The following is a 15,614-nucleotide window of genomic DNA, read 5'->3' as shown; positions in this document are numbered from 1 at the left end:
CACCCCCCTGTGTCCCCGCCCACTCCCAACCTGCCCTGCCCCCCACCCCCTGCGTCAGTCCCCACCCACTCCCAGCTTGCCCTGCCTCCCATCCCTCTCTGTCCCCGCCCACAAAGCCCTGTGGGTGCCCATCGCTAAGGGTCACAAGAGTCAACTGCCCACAAGGCTGTGCGGATCAGGATCTCGGTTCTTGAACTATGATGTTCTCTGTTGTCAAATAGCGGCCTTCAGTCCACACCAAAGCCAGAAGGCACACCCACAGGCTACCAGCCAGGAAGAAGCCATCCACCCACAGAAATGGGGACACTCTCCCCCCACCCTGTAAGGACGCTGGCCACACGCCCAGAGCTGCCCAGAGGAAATCTTCCAGGGGAACCGAGAACAGGGGTCCGTGGGGGGATCCTTTCCACCTCCCGGCTGCCTGCCGCCCAGGGTCAGTTCCCAGCTCACAGGGCCTGGGGCCTGGCCCACAGATGGCTTGACCGAACCGGCTGGGCCCCACAGTGACGGGCCTTGCGGTCAGCCTGCTTGTCACTCTGAACGTGGAGAACAGGGTGGGTGTGGGCTTGCAGGGAACGCGGGGTGGTTCTGCCCGACGCCCTAGGCAGCCCCCCACTGTCCCGGCTCCTGCCTGGCCCTCTTTCCCTCCTCCACAGAAGTCACAAATGAAAACGTGCACGTTTCAGAAGCACACGGGAGGACTCCGAAATAACCACCCAGATGGGGCTGGTTACCGTGCACCCCACGTTCAAGCACCACTTCTCTCCCGGAGAGCACACGTCTGAGCTGCCCCCTCAGCACACTCCCAGAAGACAGCCTTGCTGCCCCCCCCACCCCCCAGCCCTGGTCACATCACTGCTCTCCAGGTATCGGATGTGCTCCCGCCCACCGAAGCCTCGCAGAGCCTGCCCGCGGCCCCCCCCCCCCCCCCCCCCCGATGCCCTGGGCTTCACAGGCCGTGACTCCTCTTCCCAGGTCCCCGGCCCGGCCCACTAGCACAGCCACCCACACCCCGGCCGTGTGGTCAGGGCCCCCCTCCCGTCCCAGACCAAGTGCAGAGGTGCATCTGGGGGCGAAGCCCGTGGGTGGACGGGCGTTCCTGCAGATCCACTCAGTGTCACTGCCAAGGCTCCGTCACGCACGGGACCAGCCCCAGCCGGCTGCTGCCAGATGTTGGGACACACGGAACGAGAGAAGGGCGGCTTCCGGTTCCTTCGAAAACAGCGGACAAAGCGTGGTGGGAAAAGGCACGCACCGCCATCAGATTTTCAACAGTCGCAAGTCCCACACACTCTTAACAACTGGTGCGGAAAGGGCTTCTGGGCCTTTTATTTTCTAGTTTTTCCCCAACAAGTGCGGCGAGCCCACCCTGGGAGCGCCACTCTGCTCTGCCGTGACCGCGCTCCAGGCGCGGCCCGGCCCAGCTGCCCGGTGTGCACACCACGGGTATCCCGGGGAGAGCGGTCAGCACGGCCCACGCAGGCCACGGAAACCGCTGACACAGGATACAGGGACCGTCCCACAGAAGGCAGCCCACAGGCTCCCTGAAGCTGGGTGTGCCAGCCCCGGGGACACGCCCGGCCACGTGTGTGTAGGCTACACCCAGCCGGAAGGGGAGGAAGCAGTGAGCGGTTCTGGGACCTTCCCAATTATGACAATCGAGTACGATCCAGCCTGGAGGAGCCTCGGTGCCACCCCGACACACGGCGGACACCTGCACGGGGGCCATCCGGGACCCCCCCCCCCAACCAAAGCCCGCCGGCCGCAGCCCGAGGAGGGAGCCAGCCCCCCCGGAAGGCGCCCCGCAGAAGGAGCAGGTGCACGGCCTGGGCCACGGGATTCCTGGGGTGCCCTCCAGCGAGCCACCCTCACCCCGGGGCTCAGGCAACTCTCCAAGGTCGACAGCTGGCTCCTAGGTCCCACCCGAGAGCAGACTCTGGCTGAAGGTGTGCAGGGGCCCCTCTGGCCACATAGCCCAGCATCACTGGCTCCTTCTGGACCAGCCCTCCCCACAGGGCTCCCCAGTCGAGCTGAGCCTTCCTGGGGGGCCCAGCGCCCAGCAGCCCAGGCACCGCTCGGCCCGAGCCCTGCTTCCCCACAAGAGCGGCTCCACCTGCGGGCTGCCTTCCTTCTGTTCCGACTGGGAGCCCGAGGCCCAGAGCCACCTGCAGCGCAGAGCCGGGCCAGGGCACTTCCCAAGGGCCCACGCCTGCCGGGAGCGGGAGGGCACGGAAGAGCCACGGGCCCTGCGTGGGTTCCTCCCACACTCTCGCAGCTTCACATGCTGAGGGTTCTGCCTTTCAGGCCCTACAGCCTCCAGGTGTGCAAAGGACATGTGAGTCTGTCCACGGGGGCACGTCTGGGGAAGCCTCGGGAACGGGGAGCCCGGAAGGAGGCCCTGCCCCATGAGCGGGGAGTGACACCGAGCCCCCGACGCCCCACCGTGGCGAGGGGACAGGACGAGGAAACGTTCACTTGCACCCCTCCCTCACGGTCCTCACGGTGGTGGTGGAGGGAGGCAGACAAGGAACGTGCCCCAGGGCTGGATGGGACGTCTCCCTCCCTCCTCATCCTCCAGACCGCCCTCCATGCCGGAGGGCACTGATGGGTCCCCGCAGGTAGGGCTCACAGCAGGCCGTGCTGGCCCGTGCCCCGCGGGGGGGGGGCCGGGGCCGGGGGGGCGCTCGGCCAGGTTGCCCCAAAGTGAGGATGGGCCCTGGTGGCCAGGGGATGGGGGGGGACGGCGGCTGAGCTCCACCTCGTCGGTAGCTGTGGTCACCCCTCCCCATCCCCGAGGGGGAAAGGGCCCCCGAAGGACGCCCCGTTACCTTCGGGCGCGGGGGCGGGCGGCTCTGGCTGGTCCATTGTGCAGCTGGGACGCTCACTCCCGGGAGCCCTGGGGAAGGAAAGACACCACGGTCACCACAGGCAGAGGCCGCCCTGGGCTGCAGGGGGCTCTCCAGGCCAGGCCAGCGGTCATCCACGGCGGCAGCTACAGGACCAGCCCCTCCCCGACAAGGCCTGCCAAGTGTCCTCTGAGACCACGCCCAGAGCACGGAGCACACGGTCCTGGTGGCCTCACTCCCCCCCCCCACCCCGGTCCTCGCCGGGAGCTGCGTCTGCGCCCACACTTCGGGGACGGCCCCTCCCGCCCTGCACACGTCTCCCCGTCCCGTTCCCTCTGCTGCAGCCTCGAGCGAAGCCCTCGCTGCCCGGGACCGTGGGCCACGCTCACGATCTCCTCGGCCTTCAGTCTCTGAACCCTGGGTCTAGGCCACATCTCCGCACACGTTTTCCTCTCTTTTTTGCAGATCCCGTTCCCGTACATGCGATCAGAGGAAACCCAAGTCTGAGAATGAGCGTGAAACCAGCCAGACTGTGAGGAGGTCAGTCCCCGGGCCGCGAGGCGGCCGTCCCGTAAGCCCCCGCCCTGTTTACGAGGGTTTAGGGTATCAAACACCTGCCCGGCTTCCACCAGAACGAGCCGGTGAAAATGTCCAGGCTCCGGTGCAGCAAGGACAGCAGCAAGGGACAGTGACGACGGTGACAGTGCCCCGGCCACCATCCGCCCACAGTGCGGAACATGCTGGAGGAACCAGGATGCAGCCCGCTGTCAACCCACGTGGGAGAAGGGACTGCTCGCGTGGGCTCTGGCAGGGCACCACTGGCACTGCCTGCCCAGCCACGCACTGAGCACACACAGGCCACACACCGGCCCCCACACCAGCCACGACCTGGCCCCCGCACAGGTCCCACCTGGGCCACGCCCTAGCCACGCACAGGCCCCACACTGGTCATGCACGGGCCACACACCGGCCCCCACACCAGCCACGAACCGGCCCCCTCACAGGTCCCACCTGGGCCATGCCCTAGCCACGCACAGGGCCCCACACTGGTCATGCACGGGCCACACACCGGCCCCCACACCAGCCACGAACCGGCCCCTGCACAGGTCCCACCTGGGCCACGCCCTAGCCACGCACAGGCCCCACACCAGCCCCACACGGGCTACACACCGGCCCCCACACCAGCCACGAACCAGCCCCCGCACAGGTCCCACCTGGGCCACGCCCTAGCCACGCACAGGGCCCCACACCGGTCATGCAAGGGCCACACACCGGCCCCCACACCAGCCACGAACTGGCCCCTGCACAGGTCCCACCTGGGCCACGCCCTAGCCACGCACAGGGCCCCAACCAGCCCCACATGGGCCACACACCGGCCCCCACACCAGCCATGAACCGGCCCCCACACAGGTCCCACCGGGCCACGTCCTAGCCACGCACAGGGCCCCACACCGGGCCCCACACCGGTCATGCACGGGCCCCACACCGGCCCCCACAGCAGCCACGACCTGGCCCCTGCACAGGTCCCACCTGGGCCACGCCCTAGCCACGCACAGGGCCCCACACTGGTCATGCACGGGCCACACACCGGCCCCCACAGCAGCCACGAACCGGCCCCCGCACAGGTCCCACCTGGGCCACGCCCTAGCCATGCACAGGGCCCCACACCGGTCATGCAAGGGCCACACACTGGCCCCCACACCAGCCACGAACCGGCCCCCTCACAGGTCCCACCTGGGCCATGCCCTAGCCACGCACAGGGCCCCACACTGGTCATGCACGGGCCACACACCGGCCCCCACACCAGCCACGAACCGGCCCCTGCACAGGTCCCACCTGGGCCACGCCCTAGCCACGCACAGGGCCCCAACCAGCCCCACACGGGCCACACACCGGCCCCCACACCAGCCACGAACCAGCCCCCACACAGGTCCCACCTGGGCCACGCCCTAGCCACGCACAGGGCCCCACACTGGTCATGCACGGGCCACACACCGGCCCCCACACCAGCCACGAACTGGCCCCTGCACAGGTCCCACCTGGGCCACGCCCTAGCCACGCACAGGGCCCCAACCAGCCCCACACGGGCCACACACCGGCCCCCACACCAGCCACGAACCGGCCCCCACACAGGTCCCACCTGGGCCACGCCCTAGCCACGCACAGGGCCCCACAACGGGCCCCACACCGGTCATGCACGGGCCCCACACCGGCCTCCACACCAGCCACGAACTGGCCCCCGCACAGGTCCCACCTGGGCCACATGCTAGCCACGCACAGGGCCCCACACCAGCCCCACACAGGCCACACACCGGCCCCCACACCGGCCACGAACTGGCCCCCACACAGGTCCCACCTGGGCCACGCCCTAGCCACGCACAGGGCCCACACCAGCCCCACACGGGCCCCACACCGGCCCCCACACCAGCCACGACCTGGCCCCCGCACAGGTCCCACCTGGGCCACACCCTAGCCACGCACAGGCCCCACACAGGCTACACACCGGCCCCCACACCAGCCACGAACCGGCCCCCGCACAGGTCCCACCTGGGCCACGCCCTAGCCACGCACAGGGCCCCACACTGGTCATGCACGGGCCACACACCGGCCCCCACACCAGCCACGAACCGGCCCCCGCACAGGTCCCACCTGGGCCACGCCCTAGCCACGCACAGGCCCCACACCAGCCCCACACGGGCCACACACCGGCCCCCACACCAGCCACGAACCGGCCCCCGCACAGGTCCCACCTGGGCCACGCCCTAGCCACGCACAGGGCCTCAACCAGCCCCACACGGGCCCCACACCGGCCCCCACACCAGCCACGACCTGGCCCCCACACGGTCCCACCTGGGCCATGCCCTAGCCACGCACAGGGCCCCATGCTGGTCATGCACGGGCCATGCACCGGTCACACACCAGCCACACATCAGCCCTACACAGGCCACACCCCAGCCCCCGAAGTGGCCCCCACACCGGCCCAAGTGGGCCACGCACCTGCCATGTGCCGGCCTCTCTCGCTTAGCATCTCCTTGCTGTGCACTTGGAAACACCACACCTCCGGAAAACAGGTTCCCTTTATTTTCAAAATGAGAAAACCAAGGCTTGGGGGTCCTGGAGAAACCCACCCACAGGGAGACCCAGGACAGACATGGACGCACACGCTGGGGCTGTGATCTCTGCTCCCTGCTCTCCTGTGGGCCACCAGGAGCCCTAGAGTGTCCGTATCTCTGAGCCCAAGCCTCCACCTGGAACGGAGGGACGGTACGGGCCTCGGCGGCCGTGGGGATCAGAACAGGGCCCAGCACGCAGGGGACACTCGGTGAATGGCAGCAGGTGGTGGTCCAGCTACACTGCCATCTGTGCTCTGTGAGACCATGTCCACCCCAGGCCCTCTCCAGAGATCTGATACGACACACACTCAGTGGTGTCAACGAGGCCACAGCAAAATTTGGCCAGAAACCGGAGTTAGGTCTCCAAACAATTCAGACAGACGTGCACGGACCACAGCGAACCCTCGGGAAAATAACGCGGGAGGAAGCACGCCTGGCCAAGAAGCTGCGGCGACCTCAGGTGACCTGCTCCCCAGGGACGGGGACACAGGAACCCAGACGCTAACATGAACACCACGCCTGCCACGTCAGCAAATGTCCCTGCAATGTCCACCGTGGTCAAGGCACCGAAGTTGAGTCTGCAGGAGGTCACAGCCCGCAGCCTGCGGGTCTGCAGTCCTGCAGGAGGTCACACACGCTCTGCTGGCCCAGCTGGCACGGACACCAGAGGGTCCACCTGCTCTGGGGCAGCGGTGCCAGGAGGGGCAGGGTACGTGACAGGCTGCAGGAATCACGCAGGCCTCCGCAGCACGAGGGGGGGAGGGCCTTCACCCTCAAATGCAGACACATTCCAGAGGTGAGCCTGCAAATCTCCCTGGAGTGCGCCAGCCGCGACCTGTCGTGACGTACATGAGGGCGCGGGGGGCTCTCACCGGTGCTGCTCACACAGGGAAACGCCAGGCTGGTCCCAACACTGGACCCGGCCCCTCCCGGCGCACCAAGACCCCGCAGGCACCGGGGGGAACAGGAAAGAAGAGACATCCGCGGGAAGAGGGGCCAACGGATGCCACAGTCATGGGAGGAAGCAAGGAAAAGAAGGGAAACTGGTATTTTTAGCCATCTGAGAGGTGAGTGGACCAGGGCTTCCGGCTCCTAGGCATTCTGTCCACAGACCAGGGACACACATCCTGCACTCTTAGCTGCAGAGGACGACATTCCCACGTGGCAGAGCCCACGGGAGCCAGAGGGGCTCTTGGGCTTTAGAGCAAAGCACAGCTTTCTACGCGGTATGATCTCTGCACACGCTCTCCTCCCGCGTGAGACGTGCTGGAGGCCGGCCATAAAAAGGTATCCTTCCCGGTGGGGACAGAGTGGTGGCGTGGCTGCTGGGGTCCCTCCTGGGGGAGCTCAGCCACATCGACCAGCCACACCCTCTTCATCTTAACTCGATTCTCTTCTCTCCATCACACGCCCTACTCGGCTTCCAAACTCTTTAAACCTCAGTGCACAAATCTCATTAATGCGAATCGTTTGTCCTTAAAATACATCAGAACAGAGTCCAGTTGGGCTTTTCCCCACGGGTAACCGCAGCACAACACGAGAACTGCCCCGACGCCCGGCCCACTGACCAGCACGGCTCACGCCCACAGGGTACCTGCTGCACACAGGACCCGTTCCAAGCAAGCCCGGGGCTCGCTCACCGTGCGCCCGAGCTGGGGCTGGAGCCCGGGGCCCCCCGTGCCATGATCTGTGCTCTGGTAGCCAGTGAGCGCCAGCCAGATCGCAGAGTGCCCGGTGACGGTTTGCCTCCAAGATCAGCGTCCGCAGGAAGCCGTGCTCCTGAGAAGGAAACGTTCTAGGCAGCAAACGCACAAGTCGGCTTCCGGAAGTCACAGAGGCACCGACCGTGCCTGCAGCCTGCCCGGGCACTGTGTCTGCACCCCCAGGCCCTCCAGGCCCCCCGCAGCCAAGCAGGTTCTGAAGCCACTTCTCTGCACCATCGGGTGCCTGGCAGTGGACACCCTCCCCGGGTGCCCTCTGGGCTGGCAGACGGCGTTCTGGGGACTGGGCCGGGCTGCAGCCCACTCTGCCCGAGACCGACCTGGGGACACGGGACAAGCGTCGCTTACACGATGCCATTCTCCGACGGACAGAGCATGAGATAATTCCAGTCCGGGCTGTGTTACTGCTGTCACTCTCCAATTTCGGCATCCTAATGAGAGATTGCGTCGTGCACCCAGATTGCGGTTTTCGACCAAACGATGACGCATCCAGTCACGGCGGCGGCCAGAGGTCAAGCGCTGCAGGAGGATTTTGTGCCACGGGTCCGGAGGCCACGTGGCTCCACGTCACAAGATGGTTTCCCAGGCCAGGGAACACCCCAGATCGCTTCCCTTGCCTTCTGCGACATCATGGAAATAGACTTGAGCCTTTACTCCCGTGGCATTTTTGTGTGTGTGCCCTGCACGATCCGCGGAGACGCGCAAGGTAACATCTGGGGCCGGTGGGCAGCAGGATGCTGAGGCACAGGGGGCCGGTGCTTCCTGCGGCTCGTACCCCGTGACCGCAGCGACGCTGAGGTCTGGAATCTGAGGACTGCGGCACTCTCGCAACCTAGGCCCCTTCCCCCGAGAAGCAGGTGAATCAGCAGCAGAGGGCCGGGGGCCGGACTCTGCCGACACCCTGCCGTCCTGACCCCTCCCGGCTGGACCAGGCTCTGCTGTTTGCGCCTCGGTGTCCTCAGCTGCGCCGCCCGCCCGAGGGCCACTGGGGGTGAGACGACCCCGCGTCCGCGAGGCTGGGGCAGCACCCCGGAGGGGACAGGCTCTCGGCGCATCGGGCTCAGCTCTGCTAGCGCACGGCACCCCACGCACAGCGCGCTCCGGGCTCGGCTCCCCGACATCCACCCCAACGGTCTCCCCACTCTCTGGGCGGGCCTCCACCCGAGCCCGCCGCCACCAATCGTGCCGGGATCAGAGCACCTGCCAGCGTCCCAGACTAAGGGGCTGGCTCGGAACATCGGCGCAGAGCCCGGGTGGGGCAGGAGCCTCGGGGCCCCGTCCCTCAGGCCTAGGGGCAGGCGGCCCCGAGGACAGAGCCTGGGGCTGAGGGGCCAGGGGGCTGGACGCTGAGCCATCGGCGTGAGCCAGGAAATCCCGGGGGCTCACAGCAGGTGCGCGCAGTTTGGTACTGGAACCAGGAGCCTCTGGGTCGGCGTCGCGTCCGTAAGGCTGTCCCTCAACAGAGACCACGAGGGGAGAAGGGAGAGCACCCGAGAGCTCAGCGAGCACGTCCTGCTGGAACGGCAGGGTCTACATTTAACCAGACTCCACAGGAGACCAAACATGTCAGCCCCCCGTCCTCACGTTTCCAGACTTTGAGGTAGAGGTGATGCTCACAAAAAAGGGGAGGGGTGGGGAGGAAAGAGGGTCTTCTCTCACACCTGCAGGGAACATCGCTGTCCACCTGGCACTTCCGTCCCGTGATCGCCTGGATTTTACCGCCGGGGAGACAGCGAGGCATCATCTCATCAAGGCCACGCGGGGGGCGGGTGTCTGCGCATTTCCGACGGTAAGAAATGTGCCTGTGTCACACTGTCGCCAGCCCTGAGATCTCTTCCCTCCCGCACCCACTGGCCCAAATAGAAGTAAAAGAGAAGCAAATGTACCGGGATCAACGGCTATCAGAGAACCTGAGGCACCAGCCGCTCACCGGCTCTTTCCCACTCGCCCCTGCTCCAGGGAAGGGATGTGAGGTCTCCCCAGAGGGCGTGCTCCCCTAGCCAGAGGCCGGGACCCTGCATCCCATCTGCTGTCCCCAGCTCACGCCAGCCTTCTCCACGCGAGCCGCCTCCATATGCAGCCTCTCCCGGCACTCCCCCTGCAAACTCTGATCCCTCTCTCTGCCCTCCCTCCCACGGCTGCGCCCCTCCTGCGTGGCCTCAGCTCCCAGCCACAAGGAGAGGACACATCTCCTCCCGTGGAAAAGGACAACGCCCAGCCTCAGCACAACGAAGCATCACCACAAGGAAATCCTAATAGGAGCAGCCCACTTGGGGGCCCAAGGACACAGAATCCGGGGTGTCCTGGGAGGGAACGAAAGACAGGGTGGGGACCAGAGGTTGGAGAAGCAGGGCAGACAGCCCAGCCAGGACTGCACTTTGACTGAAAGTGACCAGGAACGGAGTGCAGCCCACACCCGCGCTGCCCCTCTGCCTGCCCTCCAGGCCCTCCTGCCCTTCCCCCTGGCCCCTGCAGCTCACCAGCTTTGTTCGCCTCCCAGGACCTCTGCACCCCTGCCTCCTTCCCCCTCCCAGGACCTCTGCACCCCTGCCTCCTTCCCCTTCCCAGGACCTCTGCAGCCCTGCCTCCTTCCCTCCTCCTAGGACCTCTGCACCCCTGCCTCCTTCCACCCACCCAGAACCTCTGCACCCCTGCCTCCTTCCCCCTCCCAGGACCTCTGCACCCCTGCCTCCTTCCACCCACCCAGGACTTCTGCACCCCTGCCTCCTTGCACCCACCCAGAAACTCTGTACCCCGCCTCTTTCCCCCTCCCAGGACCTCTGCACCCCTGCCTCCTTCCCTCTCCCAGGACCTCTGCACCCCTGCCTCCTTCCTCCTCCCAGGATCTCTGCACCCCTGCCTCCTTCCCTCCCCCAGGACCTCTGCACCCCTGCCTCCTTCCCTCCTCCTAGGACCTCTGCACCCCTGCCTCCTTCCACCCACCCAGAACCTCTGCACCCCTGCCTCCTTCCCCCTCCCAGGACCCCTGCACCCCTGCCTCCTTCCACCCACCCAGGACCTCTGCACCCCTGCCTCCTTCCCCCTCCCAGGACCTCTGCACCCCTGCCTCCTTCCACCCACCCAGGACTTCTGCACCCCTGCCTCCTTGTACCCACCCAGAAACTCTGTACCCCGCCTCTTTCCCCCTCCCAGGATCTCTGCACCCCTGCCTCCTTCCTCCTCCCAGGATCTCTGCACCCCTGCCTCCTTCCCTCCCCCAGGACCTCTGCACCCCTGCCTCCTTCCCTCCTCCTAGGACCTCTGCACCCCTGCCTCCTTCCACCCACCCAGAACCTCTGCACCCTTGCCTCCTTCCCCCTCCCAGGACCTCTGCACCCCTGCCTCCTTCCACCCACCCAGGACCTCTGCACCCCTGCCTCCTTCCCCCTCCCAGGACCTCTGCACCCCTGCCTCCTTCCACCCACCCAGGACTTCTGCACCCCTGCCTCCTTGTACCCACCCAGAAACTCTGTACCCCGCCTCTTTCCCCCTCCCAGGATCTCTGCACCCCTGCCTCCTTCCCCCTCCCAGGATCTCTGCACCCCTGCCTGCTTCCCCCACCCAGGACTTCTGCACCCCTGCCTCCCCCCACCCAAGGCCTCTGCCACGGCTGAGATGAATTCATGTGCATGTCAACCTTCTTGTTTGTTGTTCTCTGAGCCCAGCCCAGGCCCCCAATCTGGAGTCCAGGAGGAAACACCATACCCCTCCCCTAGAGAGAGAAAGGGGAGGGAAGGAGCCTTGTCCAGCCCCAACCCGCAGGGAGTGCGTGTGGCTCGGGGTGGGACACATCCAGGAGCCTGTCCAGGCAGGCTCCCTCTGCAAGGGCGCAGGCTGCTGAACGCTGGCTCAGAACAAGGAACACACGTAACCTTGGCTGATGCCCAGGCCGTAAGTGCACGTTTGTAGAGCTGGGAAAATACTTCCTTATTTAGGACCTGCTAGTAAGGAACAAACTCCAGAAAGGGGTTTTGTGAGGAGGGAGGAAGAGGAGGGGAAGGGACACAGGAGCTCCTGGTGGGTCACACTGTGGGCAGCTGGAGGCCCAGGTCGAGGGGAACCCCCTCCCCTGGGGGTGGGGTCCACACGGGCTCTGACCATGTCAGTGACATGGCTGTGCCCTCCTGTCCTCTGACGGTCAATTTACCAAGAGGAGACTCACCACCCAACCGCATGTCCCCCGGAAAGCTCCGGAAGGCCCGTCTGCACTGAATGCACAGACTCGAGTCATCTGAGTCAGAGCAGTCCAGACTTTTCTCTAAACCTCAACTTCACCTGCACAAAATCACAACTGCTTCACACGATCAAGACTTACCGAGGAGTAAGTGAGATCTGTCTTTATCAGGCCAAGTCCTTGAGAAGTGCTTTCTTTAAATATCAAGCTCGGAAAACAAAATAGCAGAAAGTTGCTCATGGAAGCGAACGGTCTCTAGAGCTGCCTCTGCTCCCGGAGCCCACACCCTGTGCTCCCACCAGCCCTCCTCCTGGAGCCCACACCCTGTGCCCCATCAGCCCACCAGCGGGGGCGCCGCTCTCTCTGATTAATTCTGGGGCCGGGCGCCCTCCACAGCCTCTCCGGGCCTCCCTGTTCTTTCCCACGCCACACTGTGCCCGACCCAAGGACAGGGCAGAGCATCCCAGGAAAGGGTCAGCTCACAACGTGACCCAGAGTAAAACCACAAGCCCCTCCACTAAGACCCACGTGCCCAGAAGTCTCATGCATAAAGTGAACTCCAACTGTAAGAATCATCCTCAGAGACCAGGACAGGCGGCCTCAGAACGGGGGTCACCTGGGACCCGGGCCAGAGTCTGAGCCCTGCACCCCCAGCAGGACAACCTCCGTGCCCAGGGTGCAGGGCCTCCAAGGGGTGGGGGCCGCCCAGGAAGGGAGTTACTTACGGGAAGCGTAATCGGATGCTCCCACAGAGAAATGTTATCACATCGGTCAGACCCAGGATAAGAGCCATCCCCCCCAGGGCACAGCAAGCCTCCTTGCTCACACACGTGGGGAGGGGAGTCCGTGAACCTGCTCCGTCCCCCGGGACACGGCCCCCAGGGTGCTGGGGTGCCCACACGCCCAACACCAGCGGAGCCACACCTGGGAAGAGGAAGGAGAGGGTGTCCAGAGGGCGCAATCACTGTGCCCACACAGCAGTCCTGGGCAGGGAGGCAGGAGAGTGGGCTGGGACTCTGCCAGCACGGCTGAGGCAGGGCTGCGAAGAGAGTGCTTCCCGGAGGAAGACAGAGGAGGGCAGCACGAGGGGAGGGAGGCCCCCCACCCGCAGGGGGACCCCCCCCCCATCCAGGGCAGGGCCTCGTGCTTGGCTCCGAGGGGATCCACAGACGTGTTTGAGCAGGGAACTGATGTGGCCACAGAGGCCTTTTTAGAAGGTTACTCAGGTATCGGGGTCCACAGGGCACCGGGGAGGAGGGCCAGGTGGATGGAGGGTATCGCCGAGACCACGGGGCAGGAGCAGAGGCTCATGACCGTGAGACGATGCTAATTAGGCAAGTGAAGACTCCTTAGCCTGCAGCCCTCCAAAATGGTGGGCATTTCTTTTTTCAAATTTTTTTTTAATGTTTATTTATTTTTGAGAGAGAGAGAAAGATTCAGAGCACAAGCAGGGGAGGGACAGAGAGAGAGAGAGAGAGAGGGAGACACACAGGGAGGGAGACAGCACAGAGCCCGACGTGGGGCTCGAACTCATGAACCGCGAGATCATGATCTGAACCGAAGTCGGACACCTAACCACTGAGCCAACAAGGCGCCCCCAAAGTGGTGGGCATTTCTCCTTGAACCCCACCAAGTCTTAAAGTACGTGTGACAGGTGACCCAGACAAAATCAAACAGGAAACCCCAGCCTCAAACGGCACATCAGACAAGACGGATTTCACATACAGAGCATTCGTTTCCAAAGCAGAATACACTCTCTTTTCAAGTGCGTACGGCACATTCTCCAGGACAGATCGCGTGTTAGGTGACAGATCAAATCTCGACAAACTTAACAAGACTGAAACCATATCAAACATCTCTTGTGATCACACTGCAATGAAACTAGAAACCAATCACAGGAAAATGGGGAAAAACACAAATATGTGGAGACTGAACGACATCCTAGTGAACAACCAGTGAGTCAAACAAGAAACCCAAAGGAAATAAAAAAAAAAAATACCTTGTTTCGTTTGAGACAAACGAAAATGGAAACACAACACTCCAAAATCTATGGAATGCGGCAAAGCTACTCTGAGAGAGAAATCTGTAGCCATAAATGTCTATGTTAAGAAACAAGAGGCTCCTGGGAGCTTGGTCGGTTGGGCGTCCAACCTTGGCTCAGGTCATGATCTCACGGTTCTTGAGTTCGAGCCCTGCATCAGACTCTGTGCTGACAGCTTGGAGCCTGGAGCCTGCTTCGGATTCTGTGTCTCCCTCTCTCTCTCTGCCTCTCCCCTCCTTCTCTCTCTCTTTCTCTCTCTCTCTCTCAAAAATAAATAAACATTAAAAAAAAAGATAACAAAGAAACAAGAATGGGGTGCCTGGGTGGTTCTGTCAGTTAAGCACCAAACTCTTGATTTCAGATCAGGTTGTGAGATTGAGTCCCCTGTCGGGCTCCATGCTGGGCATGAAGCTCGAGTAAGACTCTCTTTTTTTCATTTTTTTTTTTTCTTAATTTGGGAGAGAGAGGGAGCACACAGACGAGTCGGGGAGAGGGGCAGATGGGGAAGGAGGGAGGGGGACAGAGAGAGAATCATAACCAGGCTGTCCGCTCAGTGTGGAGCCTGATGAGGGGCTCAACCCCACTCTCCCTCTCTTTCCGCCCCTCTCCCACTCATATATGCTGTCTCTCTGTACATAAAAAATAAAAAAGAAACAAGAAAAATCTCAAAGGAACCACCCCACTCTACATCTCAAGGAAGAAAACAAAGATCAGAATGGAAATAAATCGGACAAAAAGCAATAGAAAAAAATCAGTGAAACTACGAGGTTCTGAAAAGATACAACTGGCAAACCTCTCACCAGACCTACTGGGGAAAAAAACCAGAGAGGACTCAAATAAAACCACACGTAGCAGACGAGCCATTTCATCAGACACCAAAGAAATACAAAGGATCATAAGAAACATAGTACAAACAATTTTAAGCCAACAAACTGTACAACCTACAAGGAATGGAAAATTCCTACAAACAACTTACAAAGACTGAATCAGGAAGAAATAGAAAATCTGAACAGACCCGTTGCTAGTAAGGAGATAGAATCAGTCACCAAAAACCTCCCAACAAACAAATATCCAGGGCCAGACAGCTTCACGGACCAGACCTACCAAACATTAAAGTTAGAATTAATACCAATCCTTCCCCATACTCTTCAAGAAAAACAGAGGAATGGGAAACACTTCCAACTGCATTTTAGGAGGCCAGCATTACCCTGATGCTAAAACAAGACAAAGACAATATAATTACGGAAAATTACAGTCCCGATGAACAAAGACATAAAAATCCTCAGTGACATAGTGGTGAACCATAATGAACGCCGCACTGAAAGGATCGAACGCCGTGACCAAGTGCAGCTCACCCCAGGAATGCCAGGCTCAACATCGACAAGTCAACGAGAATCACCTACCGACAAAAAGAAAGACAGAGATCACAGGGTTATCACCATCAGTGCGGAAAAACCATTTGACAAAATTCGACATCTGTGTATGACTTAAAAAAAAAAAAAAACCCTCAACAAGTGGGTATAGAGACAACGTACTTCGACCTAATAAAGGCCCCATGTGGCAAGCCCACAGCTGACATCACACTCAGTGAGGAAAGCAGAAAGCGTCTCCTCTAAGATCAGGAACAAGACAGGGATGTCCTCTATCACCACCTTTCTTCATCATGGTGCTGCAAGTCCCAGCCTCAGCAATTAGGCAAGGAAAGAGACAAAAGGCATC

At 62.4% G+C, this 15,614-nt stretch overlaps 1 protein-coding gene across 4 annotated transcripts in view; it reads right to left on the bottom strand.

Moving 5' to 3' along the window:
- Positions 1-12,434, bottom strand: part of ARHGEF10 (Rho guanine nucleotide exchange factor 10) — a 97,996-nt gene extending 85,562 nt beyond the window's left edge. For 2 of the 4 annotated variants that reach the window (XM_030312046.1, XM_032592794.1), the window contains exons 1-2: positions 11,996-12,433; positions 2,829-2,896 (exon numbers count right to left, since the gene is read on the bottom strand). In XM_030312046.1, coding sequence (XP_030167906.1) covers positions 2,829-2,865 — 37 coding nt within the window. In that variant the 5' untranslated portion in view covers positions 2,866-2,896; positions 11,996-12,433. Of the gene's footprint in view, positions 1-2,828; positions 2,897-11,995 lie in introns of all 4 variants that reach the window. The other 2 variants (XM_032592796.1, XM_032592795.1) reach the window with 2 other exon arrangements.
- Between the last annotated feature and the right edge of the window lie 3,180 nt (positions 12,435-15,614).

Source organism: Lynx canadensis, chromosome B1 (genome assembly GCF_007474595.2).
Source record: "Lynx canadensis isolate LIC74 chromosome B1, mLynCan4.pri.v2, whole genome shotgun sequence".
Classification (NCBI taxonomy): domain Eukaryota; kingdom Metazoa; phylum Chordata; class Mammalia; order Carnivora; family Felidae; genus Lynx; species Lynx canadensis.
The sequence above is the reverse complement of the archived record's forward strand: the minus strand, read 5'-3'. Positions and strand labels throughout refer to the sequence as shown.